The sequence below is a fragment of the Oncorhynchus kisutch genome, linkage group LG14 (genome assembly GCF_002021735.2).
Source record: "Oncorhynchus kisutch isolate 150728-3 linkage group LG14, Okis_V2, whole genome shotgun sequence".
Classification (NCBI taxonomy): Eukaryota; Metazoa; Chordata; class Actinopteri; order Salmoniformes; family Salmonidae; genus Oncorhynchus; species Oncorhynchus kisutch.
The window spans coordinates 51,473,577-51,498,273 of record NC_034187.2 but is presented as its reverse complement, the minus strand read 5'-3'; the positions used below and the strand labels follow the sequence as shown (position 1 = coordinate 51,498,273).

Here is a 24,697-nt window from a genome sequence, read left to right as displayed (position 1 = left end):
AACGGCGCTTGCAACGCCAAAGGTTGCGGGTTCGATTCCCATTGGGGCTCAGTGTCTGGCATGTAATTATTACATTGTTTGTCCTTACCCATCGTTGTTGTAGGAGGCCAGCACCACACTAGGACTGGAGTAGGCGTTGCTGGTGACCCATGTGCAGTGGACGGCGAACATCATGAGCAGCATCAACATCAGCATGGTCACGATACTCTTGATGTTGGGGCCCAGGCCCTCCTCTGCCTTCTCCTGCTCAGACACGTGCTTACGCACCTTTCCTGCCTGCAGAGGGAGACAAACGCACACCACATCAACACACTGGCCCACTAAAAACAGACTTATCAGAGTTGCAATACAACCAGAGTGAAATTGGACATTATTTTGTACCTCCTTACAGGAATATGTTGACTAAGCACAGGTAACTGCCAAAATAAAGAAGACACCAACATAATGTGTGTTAATAGGGCGTTGGGCCACCAGGAGCCAGAACAGCTTCAAATAGATTCTACAAGTGTCTGGAACTTTAGTGGAGGGATGAGACACCAGTCTCCCAAGAGAAATCCATCATTTATTTTTTTTTGTTGGTGGTGGTGGAAAACACTTCGGCGCCGCTCCAGAATCTCCCATAAGTGTTCAATTGATCTGGAGACAGGCAGCCACGGCATATGGTTTACATCAAACTAGTCGTGCATGTTTTCCAACCTTTGAGAAAACTGAATTAAAAAAGGGGAGGGGGGAGATTTAGAAACACTTCCGCGCAATCACTTTGTTCCCACATTTTCTTGATGTACATTTTTTTGGGGGGGTGGACTTGATTGACATTTGACTGAATTGTTTAGAGCCAGTAACACAAGCATTACACTGCATTCTTATAACATCAGCTAAACTGTGTATACGACCAATAAACTGATTTGATTTAACGAATTTACTGACTTTTACCCAATTCCTCATTTCTAACCATTGCGTACATTTCACACTACATACCTGCGTGCTCCGTTTATGAAAAGAATACGTCAAATATGGAGGTTTATAAACTTGACATACATACGCATGTTTCCGTTACACTGTATATCAGATCGGCTGTAAAACGTGAACGAGCACTAAAACTCGGCCCGGAAATTACCTTCCATTCGCTCCATTCTGACATATGACATTCTCGGGAGAGGCGAAGGTCGAGAACCGTGCATCCCCCGAAACACAACCCAATCAAGCCGCACTGCTTCTTGACATAATGCCCACTTAACCCGGAATCCACTTCGCACCAACGTGTTGGAGGAAACGCTGTAACCTGGCAACAGTCTCAGCATGTACTGCGCCCGGCCAGCCACAGGAGTCGCTAGTGCGCGATGGAACAAGGACATCCCTGCCGGCCAAACCCTCCCCTAACCCGGACAACGCTGAGCCAAATTGTGCTCCGCCCCATGGGTCTCCTGGTCGCGGCTGGCTGTGACAGAGCCTGGACCCGAACCCAGAACCTCCAACACTGTGCCACTCGGGAGGCTTACCTGTAGATTCCTATGCCTAAATTCATTTAGATTCAAAAAGTGTCTCACCAAAGGCACATGGCTGCTTCTTATGTTTTTATGAATAAGTGTCATCACAACCCTCCATTTGCTCTAAATACTTAAGCCCACTTGCAATACCCTAAAACTTCAATGAAATTGCTGAGTCTCAAATAGCTTCCTGTCCCCTTTAATAGCTGGGCTACAGCATAAAGTTCAACAAATAAACATATGTTTCAAATAAACGCTGGGTGTAAATTAGTTGTTTACGATGTTAACATGAATTACTTACGAGGTTAAATGTTTGATTTGTTACAATAAATCATTCAGTAATGACTTAAAACAATTATGGAAATCAGTTATCGCCACCAGTCGAAACTGCTCACTAAATGGGAATCACAAAAACAGTCAACTTCAGGAGTACAGGCCACTGAGGTACAATAAGAATTAGAAACTGTGTCTAAGATGTCCAACCGTTGTTCGAGGTAACCTACTCACGTTCGCAGACGCTGATTCATGTACGTCTATATCCGGTTAATATGGACCCATATCGCATGCGCATGGGGAGCCATCACGTCATCCAAAAAGATGGCAGACATCATAGGATGAATATAAAATGTTAATATCTTCATCTGTGATTGATAAAAAATAATATCAGCCTCATCAACAATTTGAATAATTCAATGGATATTTTGTGCACCCTGGCCCCTTGATACAGGCCCAGAAATCGCCCTCTAGTGGCAAAAGTAAGAACTTATGAAAATGCAGTCCGAGGAATATATATATATTTTGTAGAGGCATACTATGGCAAATGTGTGTAAACACAGTGCAGGAAATTGATTAAAATACTGAAAGTGAATGCTGGAATTAAACAATTAACTATGCACATCAGCAAAAACAATGTGCATTAAGGAAATAGAAGCCTGGTTTGAATAGAAGCCCGTCTCTAATAAGTGCCTATTATGTTCAGTGATTTAAGCAAATAAATGCCTGGGCTATTAATTGGAAGTTTTAGGGTACTTCAGTCACTAGAAGATGTGCGTACGCATGGTCTAAAGTTGGCATGGAGGAAAGGACATTTTCACTGCAAGTTCAGTTTTGATCAAATTTCTGCAAGCACATATGCATAGCTGGCGCTGGATATAATTTGACACATCTTCAATTTCTTATCGGCGTAGCATGCACCTCCGTGAGGAAAGGGTGCCCGCAACCCCCCCCAAAAAGTCCACCCCCCCTTTTTTTTGGGACCCTGGACTGTGACTCCTCCTGACCTTGTCATAGAGGTTCCCTGAGCTCCTTTTGTCATCCTCGTCACTGCTGTCCTCTACGGGAGGGTTCTCCCTCTTCATGTCATCCCCCAGGTAGTGTTCGAACACACTGGAGAAGGCGATGGCCGATAGCATGCACACCACCGGCGTCAAGGTCAGCATCAGGCGCACCATCACCCCGGCAAAGTAGACCGCGCTGATGGCATAGAGAGCCACTAGGGGGGGGGGGGGGGGGGGGGCAGAGAGGCAAGAAAGATGAATTCAAATTAAAACAGCGTTTAACCCATGTCAAAAGTACACGGTGCACAACTCAGGTCTTCGGGGGTGTTTTTTTATATATTTATCTGAGACAGACTGATTTAGAGCTTGGTTATCAGTTGTGCAGGCTCTCGGGACAATCAATGACAATTGATCAATTAAAGGAAAACTAAATTTGGCATTTGTTTCATTAGTCCATTGTTGACATAAGCAAAACATTTTTGGGACTGTCAGCAATCATGATGCAAAACGCAGCATCATACGGGGACGACGATTTCTGTATTTTGAAATTTACATCATTTGAAAACTTGATTACTGACAAGCAAAACATTTTGGGACTTGTCAACAATTGACTAATGAAACAAATACCAATGGATGGTTTTTCGGAGGAGTTTTCCTTCCAGTTCAAGGGAAAAACAGAAACCAGCTCAAGCGTAGCCCCTAATGCACTGGAGCAGTGGGATTCTGTTCAGAATTCCCTCTTCCAGTACAAATCCTAGGAACAGGTGTGTACAGTATATCAACAACATGAGGACGCCCTTGCTTTAATGCATATTCCTCTCAAATCACCAGATTCCCCTCCCACTCCCAAATATTCCGATGTGTTCAAATGATGTGTATGCATGTTGAGTATCGGTGTGTTTTAACGAGACCCGGTTTACCGAAGACGCGCTCGTCGTTGACATTCTTGATGCAGAACCAGAGGCCTGCTGGGAAGGTGCAGACCAGGATGTGGAGGTCGAAGAAGAATGACACCCAGGTGGTGGGTTGGTGCTCCGACACCGACGCGATGATGGGGATATGGATCTTAGCGTAGCTGAGGGGGGGGGGGGGGGGGGGGGGGAGAATAGAGGAGACAAACATCTGGTAATTCAGGGAATATGAAGATTCAAGAAACCACCTCAAAAAAGGGAACGGAAACGGAGAGCTAGAGCGCTGCTGTCAGCAAACACACCGATTTATCATTGCTTAATGCAGAAATCAGACACGCTGCAGTTCATGTACAGAATGTAGCCTAAGTGTGTTTGGGAAGAAAAAGACAATGCTAGCATTTCCTTTGAGACTATGTATGGCGTAAGCCCTTTCGCAGACACACACACGCGTTCAATTCAACAACTGTTTCGTAGATAGGAAAGATTAGCCGTGCTTACCCGGTGTCCCACAGAGAGTAGAATCTCCCACTCCACGGAGCGATGTAACCTAAATGAACAAACAATCAATACACAGGACTGGGGAACTTGAACACACACATTATTGGTTATGACACAGACTTTTTTAGCATATAGTTGAAACTGGTGGGTGTCTGACAATATGAGACAGTTTGCGTAGTGTACAAATATAATGACAAAGTGAATAGAGGCCCTTGGGTGTAGGGCCATTCAATTATGGTCCTAAAGTTCCCGAAACGCTTCAGGTTTTCACTATCATCCATTCTAACCAGGGACTGATTCCAACCTGGGACACTCAATAAGCACAATTAACTACGAGGTAGAGAACCAATAATACATTTTAGCCCCTCAGGACCGGAATTAAAATCGCCCTGTTTTAGTGGGTCAGGTATCTGTTCAGTAGTAGGGCATATGTGGGTCGGGACTCGAGTGGAATGTTGACCAGCGGAAAGTTAGCAATATGTTTATTGGGCAAGGGACATGAGTAACAAAGGCACTCAACAGTACAAGCTAAACGTGAAACAGAGATAAAAACACTTCGCTATTATGGTATGAGGACTAGCTTGTGTAGTTGTTTATACCTGATCTACATGTAAACAGGCATGTGCAACTATACAGGATACAGGGACCTGTTTTATTTATATTATATATATATATATATATATATATTATATTATATTATTATATATATATATATATATTATATATATATATATATATATATATATATATATATATATATATATATATATATATATATATATATATATATATATATATATATATATATATATATATATATATATATATATATATAATATATATATATATATATATATATAATAATATATATATATATATATATATATATATATATATATATATATATATATATATATATAATATATATATAATATATATATAATATATATATATATATATAAATAATATATATATATATATAAATAATATATATATATAAATAATATATATAATATAATATATATAAATAATATATATATATATATATATATAAAACACACCTGTGGTCCACCTGATCTACATGTACACTATATACAAAAGTATGAGACACCCCTTCAAATTTGTGGATTAGGCTATTTCAGCCACACCCGTTGGCGTCAGCTGTATAAAATCAAGCACACAGCCATGCAATCTCCATAGACAAACATTGTCAGTAGAATGGCCTTACTGAAGCGCTCAGTGACTTTCAACATGACACAGGATGCCACCTTTCCAACAAGTCAATTCGTCAAATTTCTGCCCTGCTAAATCTGCCTCCGGTCAACTGGAAGTGCTGTTATTGTGAAGGGGAAACGTCTAGGCGAAACAACGGCTCAGCCACGAAGTGGTCGGCCACAAGCCCACAGAACGGGACCGCCGAGTGCTGAAGCGCATAGAATATAAAAAGTCTGACCTCGGTTGCAACACTCACTAGAGTTCCAGACTGATACTGGAAGCAACTTCAGCACAAGAACTGCTCGTCTGGAGCTTCATGAAATGGGTTTCCACGGCAGAGCAGCCGCACACAAGCCTAAGGTCACCATGCGCAATGCCATGGTAGTGTAAAGCTAGCTCGCTGCCATCTGGAGCAGTAGAAACGCTTTCTCTGGAGTGATGAATCACACTTCACCATCTGGCAGTCTGACGAATGAATCTGGGTTTGGCGGATGCCAGGAGAACGCTACCTGCCCTAATGCATAGTGCCAACTGTAAAGTTTGGTGGAGGAGGAGGAATAATGGTCTGGGACTGTATTTCATGGTTCGGGTTAAGCCCCTTAGATCCAGTGAAAGGAAATCTTAATGCTACACCATACAATGACATTCTAGATGATACTTTGCTGCAGGTCCTTTCCTGTTTCAGCATGAAAATGCCCCCGTGCACAAAGTGAGGTCCATACAGGAATGGTTTGTTGAGATCGGTGTGGAAAAACTTGACCTGCACAGAGTCCTGACCTCAACCCCATCGAACACTGTCGGGATGAATTGGAACACCTGCAAGCCAAGTCTAATCACCCAACATCAGTGCCTGACCTCACTAATGTTCTTGTGGCTGAATGGAAGCAAGTCTCCACATCAATGTCCCAACATCCAGTGGAAAGCCTTCCCAGAAGAGTGGGAGCAACTTCCTATTAATGCCCATGATTGTGGAATGAGATGTTTGGCAAGCAGGCGTCCACATACACTACATGACCAAAAGTATGTTACTATATGGGATACAAGAACTGGAACTTGTAGGTCAGGTGTATGTATATGGTATATGAGGATTTGGTTTTGAAAGCAAGGTGTATGTGCAATGTTGGGGTATAGGGACTCACCTGTATATGCCTGATACTACAGTATATATTGAGGAAGTCAGGTGTACCTGTAACTAACTGCAGTGCCTTCAGAAAGTATTTATAGCCCTTTAACTTTTTCCACCTTTTTGGTGTTCCAGCCTGAATTAAAAATGGATTACATTTAAATTTAGTGTCACTGGCCTACACACAATATCTCTTCCTTTCAAAGTGGAATTATGTTTAGAACTGTTTCCAAGTTAACTAAACATTAACTTGTTTATGGCTGAAATGCCTGGGGTCAATAAGTATTCAACCCCTTTGTTAAGGCAAGCCTAAAGTTCAGGCGTAAAAATGTGCTTAAGTCAAATAATAAATTGCATGGACTCACTGTGTGTAACAAGTGTTTAACAGGCTTTGAATGACTACCTCATCTCTGTACCCCACACATATAATTATAAAGTCCCTCAGTCAAGCAGTGAATTTCAAACACAGATTAAACCACAAAGACCAGGGAGGTTTTCCAATGCCTCGCAAAGGGTACCTATTAGAAGATGGGTAAAAAAAAATGTTTTTCAAAATTAAACTGACAGAATATGCCATTCGAGCATGGTGAAGTTATTAATTACACTTTGGATGGTGTATCAATACACCCAGTCACTACAAAGATACAGGGGTCCTTCTCAACTCAGTTGTCGGAAAGGAAGAAATACGCTCAGGGATTTCATCACGAGGCCAATGATGAATTTAAAACAGAGTTTAATAATGGCTGTGATAGGAGAAAACTGAGGATGGATCAACATTGTAGTTACTCCACAATACTAACCTGAGTGATAAAAGGAAGTTTGTACAGAATACAGATATTCCAAATCATGTATGACTTGCATAACATGACATGCCTAGTTAAATAAAAAGGTATCCTTTTTGCAATAAGGCATTATAAAGTAAAAAAAAAAAAAAATGTATCATCTAAGAAATGTACTTTATGTCCTGAATACAAAGCGTTATGTTTCAGACAAATCCATCATGGAGTACCAAGCTTCATATTTTCAAGCATGGTGGTGGCTGCATCATGTTATGGGTATGCTTGTCATCTGCAAGGACTAGTTTTTTTTTTATAAAAAGAAACAGCACTAAGCACAGGCAACATCCTAGAGGAAAACCTGCTCAGCCTGCTTTCCAAAAGACACCAGCAGACAAATACACCTTTCAGCAGGAAATTAACCTAAAACACAAGGCTAAATCTACACTGGAGTTGCTTAGCAAAACTACATTGAATGTTTGAGTGGCCTAGTTAGTTTTGACTTAAAATCGGCTTGAACATTTATGGCAAGACTTGAAAATGATTGTCTAGCAATGATCAACAACCAACTTGACAGAGCTTGAAGAATAATGTACACATTTATTACAATCCAGGTCTAACATGTATTAGCTTATGCAAATATCTGTATTTAAATTGAATACATTTAATACACATTTAATACTAAAAACATATTTTCACTTTGTGTGTAGATGGGTGAGAAAACCCCCCCAGATTTAATTCATTTTGAATTCAGACTAACAACAAAAAGTGGAACAAGTCTGAATACTTTCTGAAGGCAATGTGGTATAGGAGGACATGCTGCTCTGTAAGTCACGTGCTGGTGTAATGGCATAGGAACTCACCGGTGTAGGTGAGATAGATGACGGTGAGGAACACCACCCCAGCAGCTAGCGACACCCCCAGGAAGAACAGGGTCTGGAACTCCTGCTTGGTGAGCCTGTCCTTCAGGTACTGCAGCAACGCATATGCCTGGAGCAGTGCAAACACGCCTGCAATCACAGAATGTCGGAGTTAGCACACTATTACAACAACCTTAACCATTTGGGTCTCATGCGAGCAGGTTTGACGGTTGTCTTACTATAGATGTGCTTACACACTGATGCTGCAAATAACACAACATATCTGAATAGCAGGAACTAAGTTAAGACTGAAATGGGATCTCTGTTCTGTTTTCTGATGTCGCTCTCTTGTGGAACTTCATGCTAATTGAACAAAGCCCCAGTTTCACAGGCAAAACAGAGACGCACTTCCGATGTACGAACAACCCCCCCAGCATTCCAAGGTCACAACTCCACCAGAACAATGTAAAAAAGCCCATCGCTCTGATGCTTTATTCTTCCCTTCCAGTCCCCGTCACGCTGGCTGTCGCTGTAGACACCGCCAGATGTTGCGAGCAGCTGCTGCCCGAAGCCAAACACGCCCAGACCTTTGAGAGAGTGACGGTGCTTTCCATTCCTCAAAGCACACGTCGCTGCCGTGCTGTGCTTCCCCGGTCACCCGCATAACAAACACCACTTCAGAAATCAGACTGAAGCTACGTTAGACTAAGAGGAAGATAAAATGTATGCTTTAGAGGTACATAATCTTGTTACTAGTGATGTGACAAATTAAACGATAAGACAAATGCATAAAATGAAACATTAATTCACAATTCTGTTGCACTGCTGCCAGCAACAGTTTGGGTCGCATGGTGAATCCCTTTCAGATGATTAAGCATTGCACCTGTACTACCAATGTGGTACCTAAATTCCATCTCCAAAGTTTGCATTTCACCACCTAATCACATGTCTTCCATACAGGACGTCGCTGCTGTCGCTTGACTTTCTGCCATTTTCCCAAGACTTTGTTCCAAAATAACTGATTCATCGACACCCATTTCTAAAAGCACGCAGAATCGACTCCTCAACTCCTCCGATTCAGTATTTTTTTAACAGACGAGACTGATAGGGGCACAGTATAGGCAGGTCGGCCACCAGGCTGAACCGTGCACTAGGCCTATCTATCGGTAATCAAAAGCTGTAGCTTCAGTAAAGCAGGGCCTATCATCAATGTGTATGCTAGCATATTCTACACGCAACAGACCGACGGACGGAACACACGCTTGTCATTAGTGAAGAGAAAGACCAGGCAAGCTAGCATGAGGGGGGAAAAGGGGCAGGCAGAAAGAACCGTGCACATATGTTTTGGAAATCTGTACATCGCAATGTCTTGTCGCCTCGCAAATATACCAAAGTATCATGAAGTTAATCTCTTCCTCTCTGGTTTTAAAGTGCAACACAATCGTTTTATTTGTGCATTGTAATTAGAGAAAAATGTCCATAATATAGCTGGTGCTAATAGTGGAATGATGGTGTTTCACGGTTTACTTATACCCGCCAGTCTGTTGTTATCAATCCACTATTAGCGCCAGCTATATGGACATTTTCTGAAATTAAAATGCAAAAATAAAACCCTGTGTAGCATATTAATAAACCCAGAGAGTAAGAGGCTAACTCTACGCTGCTTTGGTGAATTTGTGGTAATAGTGGAGTGTTTCAGTCAAAATAAAGTTACTTTCGGTTCACCAGCTGGGATCGTTGGCGAGACGGGAACACAAACTGCATCAACGAAATGATAAAGGCACTGCCAATACAAGAGAACAACTGCTTGGTCATGGCCCAAGGTCTCTGTTGGAAATGTTTTTTATGATTTTATTTTTTTCATCTCAAGGAGGTCATACCTGGTTAAATAAAAATAAATTAATAGAGCGGTTTGAGTCTCATAGCGAGTCGTGTCGTGAAGAGCGCCCAGTAGACTAAAAGCGGGTGGGTGGGTGGGGCTTACCTGCTGCAGCCATGTGCTCACTGGTTCGAATTGGCTGGAAGCCCACAAAGGGGATCTGCATAGATAGCACCAGGCCCACAATGTAGAATGTGCTATAAGCTGAAAGAGAGAAAGAGAAAGATGAGATCAAACAAACAAGTTGAACACAGATACAGTCCCATTCAAAAAAAACAATCTCACTTCAGTTTGGGTTGTTAAGGAAAAGCACCTTCTCTCTTTAGAGGTATTTAATGTGCATTGAGACTGAGTGGGAGTAAATACTAACGCCTCATCTGGAGAAATTTACTGAGAACATAGAAGTGGGCAAAGAAAAGTGCGGGGGGAGCCTAACGTGAGCCGACGGTGCAGTAAAACTGTAGAACTCCCACCTTTGTAGCTGATCTGATCCTAAGGCATGTGCCCTAATTAAGATTTCATACTTTTCTGAACACTGGGGATTTTGAAGTGACTGGCGAGCCCTGAGCACTCTTGACTCGGATTCATTTTTGCCTGTCGACTGATGGAGGTAAGAGATGAAGAGATGAACTGTGTGAATTAGAGTTGTGAGTAACACTGACAATGCACTTTTGTTCAAGGACTCATTGTGCCAGCGCCGATGCCAATGAGGCATCTAGTTTTTTTAGAAGAGCTTTCTCTATGGTATAACGAAGGAGAAAGGTTCAAACAAGATAAAAACGAGATGGTTGTGAAGCAAGGACTTACACAAGATGGCTGCTTGAAAATCAACGCAAAGCCCTAATCTATTAAAGGGTGCTTGAAGGGTGCTCCATTTTTTATGGAGAAAATGTTCTGCATTAACAAATGGTTCTTGTGGAAGGGTACAAAGGCACTGCCAATACCCTTTGAGGGAAATGCAAAGAGATTGCCTATAGCAGGGGTCAATGCCCTAAATTTTAAATAGGGACGTAATTTATTTTAAAAGCTCCCAAGAACAGGGTACTGTTTACCTTGAGTAATATATATAATCAAGTGTAAACAATGCTTTTATGCTAAACCATTTATCTTAACCCACCTAGCCTGCTGTTCCTTCAGCTTAGCTAAATATGTAATATGCTGTAGCATTTCTGCCTGTCTGACAATGATGTGATGTGTTCTGTGTGAGCCTCAAGGACGAAAATAAGTCTGGTTCTTTTGATCTTTGGTTTACTCAGAAATAGAAACAATTTACAGTAAGATATACACAGTCAAATTCATAATTAAACTCAGTTCTCTGCAAGTATGTGGCTGTTTTGAGGAAAACAGGTGTGGGGGTCACATCTCTTTAGCAGATAGTTTATCTGATCGCAAACCTTGTGCGTGTACAAAACATCAGGAACACCTTCCTGATATTGATTTGCACCCCCCTTTGCCCTCAAGCCATGGACTCAACAAGGTGTTGAAACCATTCCACAGGTATGCTGGCCCATGTTGACTCCAATACTTCCCACAGTGGTGTCAAATTGGCTGGATGTCCTTTGGGTGATGGACTATCCTTGATACACACGGGAAACTGTTGAGCGTGAAAAACCCAAGAGCGTTGCAGTTCTTTACAGTGTTCAACGAAACAACAATGTCAAATACAGGTAGCCTAGTCAAATAATTGACATCCAATCACATTAACCGTTAGTTTTGCGGGAATTCCACGTATGTAGCGAAACGCAGCTGCTGCTCATGTTGGTATTTGTACTGATGGCACAAAAGACGGAGACATGGTGGAGTGGTAATGCGCATGCAAGCAGTTGCTCCCGACGCCACTTGGGTACACTGCAGCGTCCGAGAGGCTCTTGCTGCCAAGGGAATGCCTGACTGCTTGAAAGACGTTTTGGACACTACAGTGAAAATGGTTCACTTTGTTAAAGCAAGGCCCCTGAACGCTCGTGTATTTTTTGCACTATGCAATGATATGGACAGCGACCATGTAACGCTTTAACGACATGCTGATTATCAAGGGGCAATGCATGGACATGTTTTTTGGAATTGAGTAACGAGCTTAGTTTTTACTGACCATCATTTACACTTGTTTGACCGCTTTCATGATGAGTTTCTCACACGACTGGCCTATCTGGATGATGCCCCTCCCCCTCGCCTGAATGATCTGAATCGAGGATTACAGGGACTCTCTGCAACTATATTCAATGTGCAGGACAAAATTGAGTCTATGATTAAGAAGTTGGAGCTCTATGTCTGCATTAGCAAGGACAACACAGGTCTGTCCATCATTGTAGGATTTTTTTTGTGTGCAAATTAACTCAAGCTTACGGACAATGTCAAATGTAATATAGCGAAGCACCTGAGTTGGGTGCGCAATTATGCAGGTACTTTCCCGAAACGGATGACAAACAGCTAGATTCGTTATCCCTTTCATGCCCTGCCTCCAGTCCACTTACCGATATCTGAACAAGAGAGCCTCATCGAAATTGCAACAAGCGGTTCTGTTAAAATTGAATTTAAATCAGAAGCCACTGCCAGATTTCTGGATTGGGCTGCGTTCTGAATATCCTGCCTTGGCAAATCGCACTGTTAAGACACTGATGCCTATTGCAACCACGTACCTATGTGAGAGTGGATTCTCGGCCCTCACTAGCATGAAAACTAAATACAGGCACAGACTGCGGAAAAATATTTAAGACAGAGTCTCTCCAATACAACATTGCAGTTATGTGCATCCTTTCAAGCACAACCTTCTCATTAACCTGTGGTGAGTTATTCCCCATTTTCGATGAACAAATCAGGTTTTATATGTAAGACGGTTAAGAGCTAAATTATTGATGATTATTATTATTATTATTTGTGCCCTGGTTCTATAAGAGCTCTGTCACTTCCCACAAGCCGGGTTGTGACAAACTCACTCATTCTTATGTTTAATACATTTATTGTATGGTGTGTGTGGCAGGCTTTACAGTGATGGCGACAAAAAAAAGAAAAACATTTGAAAGTGCTCTGACCCTGGTGCTAGAGGGGGGTACGCAGCTGGAGTTTGAACATTTGAAGGGGTACGGGACTATAAAAAGTTTGGGAACCACTGATCGAAGTGAATTTAAAACAAGTGACATCAATAAGGGAACTTCGCCTGGATTCACCTGGTCAGTTCATGTAAATGTTTTTAATGGTTTTGTACACTCAGTATAGGAGAGGGGTGGGGGGGGTTATGATCACATCTCGTTGGCAGATGAGTGTTTTGTGGTCACTCACCGATATAGACCCTCCTGCTGTAGCGCTGCATGAGCAGCAGCACAAAGACATGCAGCGGGATCAGGTTGATGATGAAGACGTATCCTCCCCATGCTGACACCTGCAACAAACACAGCCATCAGCAAAACACACTCGCACGCCACCAGGAATGCATGGGAATACGCAGTGGACCAATAGAAAACCAATGCAATCATGTTTAAACACTATGACCGCAAAGTAAAAATGCATCAATAAACTTTAAAAGCTCCATAAAATGATGCTTCGGCGCTTTGTCTGACTTGGAACGTGAAACAAGGGGCCTATAAAATACTCTACAAAAAAACATCAACTCCAGTACGTAGGATGTGCAGAGCAGTCGGAGAGGGATAATACTCACACGCACCTGCTTAGCCACACAAACACACATTTCATTCACAAATCACTCATCTATGATAAAAATATGTTTTGCAATTACTGCTAATTGCGGGGGGGAAGAGACTCAAGTTTGTTCAGGAGTGGTTAAGCGGAATTATCTTTTCAGCCATTTACATCTTTAGCTTCAGATAGTGAGAGCTAAATTAGGTGCAGTTGAAGCCTAACCTGAATGAATACGACTCCCATTTTGAGCTACTTTTCTGTGTTGACACAGCCGCAGTGGTTCTCTGTGAGAGAAGAGGTTGTTAATTGAAAACAACGCTGACGCAGAGGGACTGCTGGGTGGGTATCAGTGAGGAGAGAGTGAGGTTAGTATCAATGTGCGAGGGTCGCTTGACGCAGCCTCCCGGCCACGAAGTGTAATTTGACCAAACATCTAATGACCTCACCGGTGTGTGTGTGTGTGTTACTGCCCCCACATGATTTTGAGGGTTGAATAAGCAACCAGCAATCTTCTGGAGTCACCAAGCCATATCGAACACAAAGCTTGAACCAACTTCACTCAGACTGAAATCTCTGCACCACCAAGCACAAAATATCTTGTTTACTACCAAAAAAAGTATGTTAACCTCTTGAGTGTAGGGGGCAGTATTTTGATATTGGGATGAAAAACGTACCCAAATGAAACTTCAGGCCCAGAATATGCATATCATTGTCAGATTAGGATAGAAAACACTAAAGTTTCCAAAACTGTCAAAATATTGTCTGAGTATAACAGAACTGATATTGCAGGCGAAAACCTGAGGAAAATCCAAAGAGGAAGTGCCTTCTATTTTGAAAGCTCCCTGTTCCATTGCATGCCTTCCCTCCATTTAAAGAGATATCAACCAGGCTCCTTTTCCTATGGCTTCCACATGGTCCGAACAGTCTTTAGACAGTTTCAAGCTTTTATTCTGAAAAATGAGTGAGAAATATCACATCGCGTCAGTGCATGGCTGGGTGCCAGAGTTTTACATGTGCGAGCAGCTTGGAGCAGACATTTTCTCTCTCTCTCTCCTATTGAAAAAGCTACAGTCTAAATATGATAAATTATTTATTGTAAAAAAAACCTGAGGATATATTTTTTTTTTTTTTTTTACGGACATATTTCTACGAACTTTACGGATACTATTTGGAATTTGTCTGCCCCGTCGTGACCGCTCGAGCCTGTGGATTTCTGAACATAACGCGCCAACCAAATTGAGGTATTTTGGATATAAAAATTAATCTTTATGGACAAAAGGAACATTTGTGTAACTGGGAATCTCGTGAGTGCAAACATCCGAAGATCATCAAAAGTAAGCGATTCAGTTTATTGCTCTTCTGACCAATCTACTTTGCAGCTAGCGGTTTGTAATGTGTTGTCTGCTGAGAGAGATGTCCTTACATAAATGCTTGGATTGCTTTCGCCAAAAAGCTTTTTTTTTTTTATCTGACACACCAAGTGGATTAATAACAAGATAAGCTGTGTTTTGCTATATTGCACTTGTGATTTCATGAAAACTTTATATTTTTAGTCATTTAATTTGGCGCTTTGTAATTCAGCGGATGTTGACGGAAATTATCCCGCTAAAGGGATTGGTGCGCCACGAAGTTAAGAGACTGAGGTAGCTGAAAGAGTTGGAGTTGGTGCATACACTATCAATATGCCTGTTAGAGTAAATAAACTCAGCAAAAACTAAACTTCTGCACTGTGAACTGGAAATATTTTCAGCAAACAAAAATGTGTAAATATTTGTATGAGCATAAATTTCAACAGACAAACTGAACAAGTTCCACAGACATGTGACAATTGTGTCCCTGAATTTAGGAGGGGGGGGGGGTCAAATCAAAAGTAAGTATCTGGTGTGGCCAACAGCTGCATCAAGTACATCTCCTCCTCATGGACTGCACCACATTTGCCAGTTCTGGCTGTGAGATGTTGACCCACACTTCCACCAAGGCACCTGCAAGTTCCCGGACATTTGAGGGGAATGGCCCTAGCCCTCAGGTCCAACAGGTCCCAGACGTGCTCAATGGGATTGAGATCCGGGCTCTTCACTGGCCATGGCCAACACTGACATTCCGGTCTTGCAGGAAATCACACACAGAGCAAGCAGTATGGCTGGTGGCATTGTCATTGTCATGCGGAGGGTCATGTCAGGATGAGCCTGCAGGAAGGGTACCACATGAGGGAGGATGATGTCTTCCCTGTAATGCACGGCGTTGAGATTGCCTGTTATGACAACAAGCTCAGTCCGATGATGCTGTGGCACACTGCCCCAGACCATGACGGACCCTCCACCTCCAAATCAATCCCGCTCCAGAGTACAGGCTTCGATGTAACGCTCATTCCTTCGACGATAAACGCAAATCCGACCATCACCCCTGGTGAGACAAAATTGCAACTAGTCAGCGAAGAGCACTTTTTGCCAGTCCTGTCTGGTCCAGCGACAGCGGGTTTGTGCCCATAGGCAACGTTGTTGCCGGTGATGTCTGCCTTACAACAGGCCTACAAGCCCTCAGTCCAGCCTCTCTCAGCCTATTGCAGACAGTCTGAGCACTGATGGAGGGATTGTGCGTTCCTAGTGTAACTCGGGCAGTTGTTGCCATCCTGTACCTGTCCCGCAAGTGTGATGTTCGGATGTACCGATCCTGTGCAGGTGTTGTTACACGTGGTCTGCCACTGCGAGGAAGATCAGCTGTCCATCCTGTCTCTCTGTAGCGCTGTTTTAGGAGTCTCACAGTACAGACATTGCAATTTATTGCCCTGGCCACATCTGCAGTCCTCATGCCTCCTTGCAGCATGCCTAAGGCTTGTTCACACAGATGAGCAGGGACCCTAGGCATCGTTCTTTTTGTGTTTTTCAGAGTTGGTAAAAAGGCCTCTTTAGGGTCCTAACTTTTCACAACTGTGACCTTAATTGCCTACCGTCTGTAAGTTGTTAGTGTCTTAATGACCGTTCCACAGGTGTATGTTCATGAATTGTTTATGGTTCATTGAACAAGCATGGGAAACAGTGTTCAAACCCTTTACAATGAAGATCTGTAAAGTTATTTGGATTTTACAAATTATCTTTGAAAGACAGGGTCATGAAAAGGGGACATTTCTTTTTACTGAGTTTATAATGTACTTATCGATATAGCTCAACTTTTAGATGGAAACGTCATTTATCACAAAAAAGGCCTCAATCGAAGAAAAAAAAGGCCCTTATGCATCCTGCTTAATGTATTTCAAGAAATCCCCTTCTTACTCCGGCTTTGAGTTAAGAATATTTATTTCTGGCAATAGTAACTATCAGGAATGTTGTAAACTGGAGATAGTGGTTAGTAGATTCCCTAATTAAATAAGCCACATCCTCATATCATCTGGGTGTATTGAAACATCTGAGTGACATCCCTGTAAGACTTTCATGCCATGTTCTGACAGGATTTCTGAGAAGGGCAGTTGTCCTTCGAGAAGAGTCCCTTACAATACAATGAGGAATAACTCTGTATGTAACAATACAACCAGGTGGACGAGCAGTTTGTTACAATACAACGAGGAGGAAGGGCTGTTACACTATGTTAGGGCTTCTTATGGTCCCAACGCTAACCTGTTAGTGTGTGTACTACAACAAGTGCATCTCAAGTTAGCATTTGGCCCTGTGACCCTAATGGACAGGTCTTACTGCTGTCATAATGGGGTCAGCAAAGAAGCAGACACCACTTCGACTTTAGCCATTCTCCTTTACTCACGCTCCACTGGTCTTATTTCTATCAAGCAGCATAGGGAGACGGAGGGTATTGCAGTGATAAAAGGGCATAGGGGTCTTGCTACGGGGCTAAATTCGATTGCCTCAGAAAGCGGCATAAAGAGGCTCAGGGACCTCTGCGGGGGGGGGGGGGGTAGAATGCGGGAAACAGAATAACCTGTGATGCTGTTGGTCACCTAAGGGGGTATCAGATGACATGAGTGAAGGATATAAGCTGGGACTGGAGCCTCAACTGAGAAAGAATGTTATTTGTGGGAGAAAGTTGTTTTGTTGAAAGTCAGGTGGGGCCCGGGTAGGTAGGTGAACCACTGCAAAGCTCTGCATAGGTTTCGTCACTGTGTAGAAAAAGGGCCTTGAGTGATTTTATCGCTCGACTTCTAATAATAACCTCCAGAAAGCAGTATGTCTTACAATCACCTGAAGAGCTGAGTTGTGCTGCTGAGAATGCCTCATAAATACTTTATGAGTGAAAAGAACTTCAGAAGTGCTCCCATGATGCTCGTGGTTGGAGGAGGGAGAAAGGGAGGTTCTGGCAGGGTAGGAGGCAGTCGTCACAGGAACTTAAGGAAAACACGATCTCTCCCGGGAGACATGAGAGGGAACGTCACGCAGCTCTCACAGTAGGGGTTTTCGCAGGTCTTGTCCATCATGACGTTTCAACTGAGCTTCCCCTCTCCCTCCCTGGCCTGATGACAGAGCTGAGCAGGGAATGTCTCACTGGGCATTGCAAATGTGTCATGTTCAATTAAGCCTCATGGGTGAGTGAGTCTTCTTAAAATCAACAGTGGGAGGGGAGAAACGATGGAGAGGGTAGATATTGCAGCTTGGTACTACTATCAAGTATTATTTGAAAAGGTTGGGTCACACAAATTTCCAAGGTGGCAAAGGTCCAGATGGATAATGTCATTTAAAAATCGGCGTAGTAACAAACCCCCACACCCGAAACTGTTCACACCCCTCTTGTTGGCGGAGAGAAAATGTTAGTTTTAAAGCCAGATTTTACAGTTGAACACATTAAGCAGACAATTTGCTGTTTCAAAACAGATTTTTTGCAATTCTACGTATTGTTCCACGTCTTCTGTTTATATGATACCAGGTGTTGAAGCCGCGGTCCGTATTGACCCTCTTCTGGGTCCGGATCCGGTTCGCTAGTTGAGTATGCGGGCCCAAGAGGGTAGTGAGAGTGTGACAAAGGTGATCCGGGCTTGTCGTGTCACCAACAAACCCTGTTGGTGGGAGGGTAGAGCGGGGTTGTGACTAGAGGCAGTGCACCTACGACCGGAAGTTACTTTTTGTAAAAGGTTATGATAGCATTTTAGCTTACCGTAATGGTAAATCTTTTCCTAGCCTGCCATGTTAATGATTCTAACAAGCTACAAAAAAAAGTTACTTCCGGTTGTAGCTGTACACCCTCTACTCAGAACCGTATGGAGGGGAAGGTCGAAATAGTCTCACTCCAGATCTTTGAGGAGCGAGAGAGAACAAGAGGGGCTTATAAAATTGGTGTGGTTTCTCGCTGTAGAAAATCTCCCCGCTCTCATCTCTTTTCAAATGTTGTCATTAGTGGCTTGTGGCTTTCCCCTTCTCTCTTCCTGCGGAGCTTGGATGCTGGGCCCCGACATGATCGATGGGAGCTGGATGTCTATAATCCATTTCATTTGACATCTGTCTCTTCCCGAGCTGAGGGGAGATTTAACTGAAGATGCTGGAAGCAGACGATAATTGCAGGCACTCAACATCACCAATCGTACACAAAGAGACCTGTCTGGGAGGCAGTTGGCGCAGTTTCTCTTCTCTCCATCGACCAAAAGGTTTAACGCGCCGGTGCAGACTCCATTTTCCCGTCAAAAGCGGTAACGAGCAGCGTCTACGATCGTACTCAACGCTATCTTAATGTAATCATGACTTCCAATTCCCAGAGATGGGATGCTAGGTTAGTGTAAATCAATGACACGGTTTATGTGTTTCCGACTAACAATTAAGGCTCTGACACTCACCATGTAGAAGTAGGAGAGGCAGCAGCCAATGGACCAGAACACCGAGCCGGTTTTGATCGACTTCACCTATGAGGGAGAGAACAGACAAAACGGTTAAGGACTAGTAAACTGACAAAGCAAAAAAACAGTTGGGAAATGTCTCAAAAAACTGAAAAGTTATATTTACATAAATATTCAGACCCTTTGAGTACTTTGTTGAAGCACCTTATGCAGCAATTACAGCCTGGTGTCTTCGTGGGTATGAAGCTACAAACTTGGCACACCTGTATTTGGAGACTTTCTCCCATTCTTCTGTGCAGATCCTCTCAAGCTCTGTCAGGTTGGATGGGTGTGTCGCTACACAGCTATTTTCAGGTCTCTCCAGAGATGTTCCATCAGATTCAAGTCCGGGCTCTGGCTGAGCCACTCAAGGACATTGAGACTTGTCCTGAAGCCTCTACTACTTTGTCTTGGCTGTGTGCTAAAGGGTCTTTGTCCTGTTGGAAGGTGAACTTTCACCCCAATCTGAGGTCCTGAGCAGGTTGTTTTCATCAAGGATCTCTGTACTTTGCTCCATTGATCTTTCCCTCAATCCTGACTAATCTTCCAGTCCCTGCTGCTGAAAAACATCCCCACAGCATGCTGCCAATACCACGCATCACTATAGGGCTGGTGCCAGGTTTCTTCCAGACGTGGCGCTTGGCATTCAGGCCAAATAGTTCAATTTTGGTTTCGTCAGACCAGAGAAACTAGTTTCTCATGGTCTGACAGTCTTTAGGTGCCATTTGGCAAACTCCAAGCGGGTTGTCATGGGCCTGATTTGTGGAGTGCTGCAGAGATGGTTGTCCTTCTGGAAGGTTTTCCCATCTCCACAAAGGAACTCAGTGACCATTGGGTTTTTGGTGAACTCCCTGACCAAGGCCCTTCTACCCCAATTGCTCAGTTTGGCTGGGCAGCCAACTCAAGAATAGTCTTGGTGGTTCCAAACCTCTTCCGTTTAAGAATGATAGAGGCCACTGTGTTCTTGAGGACCTTCAACGCTGCAGAAATATTTTGGTACCATTCCTCAGATCTGTGCCTCGGCACAATCCTGTCTCGGAGCTCTACAGACAATTCCTTCAACCTCATGGCTTGATTTTTGCACTAATATGCACAGTCAACTGTTGGGTCTTATATAGTCAGGTGTGTGCCTTTCCAAATAATTTCCAATCAATTGAATTTACCACAGGTGGCTTCCAATCAAGTTGTAGAAACATCAGGGATGCTCAATGGAAACAGGATGCACCTGAGCTCAATTTTCAGTCTCATAGAAAGGGTCTGAATACCTATGTAAATTAGGTTCCTGTTCATTTGTAATACATTTGTAAAACAAAAATAGCCCATTGTCATTATGGGCTATTGTATGTAGATTTTTTATCAATTTTAGAATAAGGCTGTGGGGGGAAAAAGTTAGTGGAACAGCATACTAATCCCATTGAATCAAGAATTACAATCTTCATTACTGAAATGTTACAACAACAACAAAAATGTATTGAAACTTGTTAAAAATGTAGTCACGCATGAGTAACTGAATGTTATTTGAAAGAGGAAGTACTTTAAGGATGTTTTCGTTTGTCTCCTCCATCTCCACTAACCCAAGCTAATTGTGTGGATTTCTTTCCTTAATAATAATGTAAAATTAACATGTGTACAGAAAGACTCATGTGAAGGCCAAATTCCAGAGGAGGAACTTCTTGATGGAATTAAAGCCTTTAAGGCTGGGAAAACTCCAGGGCTGGATGGCATAAGTACACCAAACTTTTTTTTGATATATTCAGAGGACCATTATTAGCATGTTTTAACAACAACTTATATAAAATGGTAGATTATTGAACACACAAGGGAATTCTCACTGAAACAGGACCCAAGTGGTATATATATATATATATATATATATATATATATATAAAGATCCAGTCCATTTAAAAAATTGGAGGCCTCTTACACTTCAGTGTTGTGATGCAAAAAATCCTAGCAAAATGCTTGCCACAGAATTTAAAAAGAATTGTCAGACATTATTCCTCCTAATCACAGTTTTTTTTTTACATGGACAAAACATTGAAGATAAAAGACAAGTAATGGAAACAATAGAATACTATGAAATATCAGGAACACCAGGCCTGGTTTTCATAGCTGATTTTGAAAAGGCTTTTGATAAAGTACGACTGGAGTTTATATAGTGGGGCAAAAAAGTATTTAGTCAGCCACCAATTGTGCAAGTTCTCCCACTTAAAAAGATGAGAGGCCTGTAATTTATCATAGGTAAACTTCAACTATGACAGACAAAATGAGAAAGAATTTTTTAATGAATTTATTTGCAAATTATGGTTTAAAATAAGTATGTATGTAGATATCTACATAAAGGCAGGGTAAAATGACGAGGCATCAGGACAGATGAGTAAAATACACAGAGTAGCAGCAGCATATGAGTGTGAAAGTGTGTGTATGTAGTGTGAGAGTTTGTGAGCATGTCAGTGTATTGTGTGAGTGTTATTCTGTATATGCTCTTGCGAGTGTGCAGAGTCAGTTCAAGATTGGGTCACAATGCAGATAGTCTGGGTAACCAATTACAGTGCCTTCAGAAAGTATTAATACCCCTTGACAAATTCCCATGTTTCAGCCTGAGGTCAAAATTGATTAAATAGATTCTCTCTCCTTCGCTGTGCTCAAAGGGATATTACATGTCTGCTGTTTTTACCCATCTACTAACAGGTACCCTTCTTTGCGAGGCATTGGAAAACCTCCCTGGTCTTAGTGGTTGAATCTGTGTTTGAAACGCACTGGCTATTTGAGGGACCAATTGTATGTGAAGGGTACAAATGGTAGTCATTGAAAAGTCCACGCAACTTGTTAAGCAAATTCTTACTCCTGAACTTATTTAGGCTTGCCATAAAGGGATTGAATACTACTTGACTCAGCATTTCAAATGTAATTCATTTGTAAAAATGTCACTAACAGCAGGTAGTGTGTGTAGACCAGTGGACCCCCCACAAAAATAAGATTTATTCCATTTCAAATTCAGGCTAACAAAATGTGCACACAAAAAAAAAATCTAACTCAAAATCAAGGGGGTGTGAATACTTTGAAGGCACTGTAATTAACTATTTAGCGGTCTTCTGGCTTGGAGCCTGTTGGTCCGAGAGTTGATGCACCAGTACCGTTTGCCGGACAGTAGCAGAGTGAACAGTCCTATGGCTGAAGTCTTTGGCAATGTATCAGACCTTCCTCTGATACCGCCTGATGGAGGTACTGGATGACAGGGAGTGATTTACTGATCCGCCCGTAACACCCTCTGTAGAGCTTTGCGTTAGAGGGCGGTGCATTTACCATATCAAGCGGTGATTCGGCCAGTTACGGTGCTCTCGATGGTGCAGCTGTACAACTGAGGATCTGAGGGCCCATGCCAAATCTTTTCAGCCTCCTGAAGGGGAAAAGTCACTCCACTACAGCCCCGTCGACGTGGATGAGGGTGGCCAGTTTGAAACATGATGGGATTACAGACTGGGACAAGGAGAGATTGAAAATGTCCGTGAAGACACTTGCCAGCTGGTCTGCCCATGCTCTGAGAACGCACCCTGTTATTGACTCAAGCCAAGTGGCCTTGCTAGTGTTTAAAGAGAGAGGGCTGCCTAGCATATTAGTCTGCTCCTGACACACTAGCTGGGACTTCTGGATACCTGGTCTCGCCCCACAGCTTGAGTCAACACATAAAAAAAAGGGACCATGTCTGACAGCCTCATTTTACCTTTCATGACACTGTGGGAAATTGATGGAAGGGTGCAGGGCAGGTGGGGGCACAGACTGTTTTATCGAACGCCGTCTGAGGGACACATTAGTCACTTGACCTGCTGACGAGGATTGATTGATCAGCGGGGGAAAGCAGGCTTGGTTCCGAATACCCACCAGAGCCTCAGCCGAGCAGCGAAAACCTCCATCCTCCCACCAAACCAACCCAAAACAGTTACCATGTCATGCGTGTTCGCGCCGATGAGGCACCATCTGGTTTCGACCCAAGTGTGAAACTACACATCTCCTCACAGGTAATATTGAGGGAACTGATAAAGATGTAGGCAACGGAGGAACACCAGAAGCCTTTTTTTAGCCTCCTCAGTGCCACAGACAATTAAAAGGGAGCTAGCATAGAACCTACCAGGGCCCGAGACTACCATGCAGAGCATTTGCATGGTCAGGTCGAAATACGTCTCTACTCCTCACACGGCCATGTGATCGCTCATGTTCAAATACATCTCTCGTTTACTTCCCTCACACAGCGATACAAGCGGGGCTAATTAAATGTGAGCCTGGAGAAATTGTGAAATTAGTGTGACAACAATGTAAGCACAGTGGAGAGGGGTTAGGGGAGGGTAGTGGGGAGTGCTAGTGTTAAAAGGGGCAGGTCTCTGGGGTGCGAGAGGATTCTATTATAGATTAGGGGGGGGGGGGGGCAGATTAAGCAGCTGGAGTTGAATGGGTTATTAGCAGATAAAATGAAGGAGAGGGATAATGAAGATTGGAGAAGAAGCCTGGGAGAGGCTCCTATTTCAGCCTGCGAGGAGGGATCGGCTAAAGAGAAAGAGAGAGAGGGTGAAAACACTAAGATAAAAGTGGGTAAATGAGACTTATAATGGAAAGCAGTGACACGTAGCCAGGATGATCGTTTTTTTTCGGGGCTCTTGCCGGTGGAGGCCACCTGGAACACTCATTGTCTGCCTTCCAAATCATGGCACCCTATTCCCTATAGTGTGCACTACTTTTGCCCAAGGCCCATAGGGCTCTGGTTAACAAAAGTGCACTATATAGGAAGTACGATGCCATTTGGGATGCACTCGTCGTGTTGGTTCGTTTTAAGAGACATGGTCCATGTGAAATGACAATTAAAAGCTCTTATGACACTGCAGATTCAAAAGCGCTGCCTAAACCAAATAGAAAAATGATCCGTATCTAATCATTGTGAAATTATGACAGAGAAGGCGGCTTATGACAAGGAAAACACTTCATCACAAGCAGACACTGCAGGTTCCCAAGTAAATCATACTAGCATTAAAGACAATGTCCCCGGTAGCGTCTTAGCGGTACGCAAGTAAATGCATAATATTGAGCAAACTATACATTGTCTCTGTGCGTTTCATATCACAACAGTGGTGGAGCCCCCCTGGGTCAGGAGCCAGTCATGACTGACAATCACACCCATAATGTGGGAGGTTCTCTGTGGCACAACTCCAGGGTGTGTGGCTGGTTGATGAAAGCCGAGGC

General features: G+C 42.9%; 1 protein-coding gene across 2 annotated transcripts in view; it reads right to left on the bottom strand.

Moving 5' to 3' along the window:
* LOC109903741 (dolichyl-diphosphooligosaccharide--protein glycosyltransferase subunit STT3B) overlaps window positions 1-24,697 on the bottom strand; it is an 89,595-nt gene that overhangs the window by 6,651 nt on the left and 58,247 nt on the right. For both annotated transcript variants that reach the window (XM_031788530.1, XM_031788531.1), the window contains exons 4-11: window positions 19,427-19,492; window positions 13,303-13,402; window positions 10,132-10,230; window positions 8,151-8,297; window positions 4,174-4,222; window positions 3,685-3,839; window positions 2,768-2,979; window positions 89-276 (exon numbers count right to left, since the gene is read on the bottom strand). In XM_031788530.1, the coding sequence (XP_031644390.1) occupies window positions 89-276; window positions 2,768-2,979; window positions 3,685-3,839; window positions 4,174-4,222; window positions 8,151-8,297; window positions 10,132-10,230; window positions 13,303-13,402; window positions 19,427-19,492 (1,016 nt within the window). The remainder of the gene's footprint in view (window positions 1-88; window positions 277-2,767; window positions 2,980-3,684; window positions 3,840-4,173; window positions 4,223-8,150; window positions 8,298-10,131; window positions 10,231-13,302; window positions 13,403-19,426; window positions 19,493-24,697) is intronic.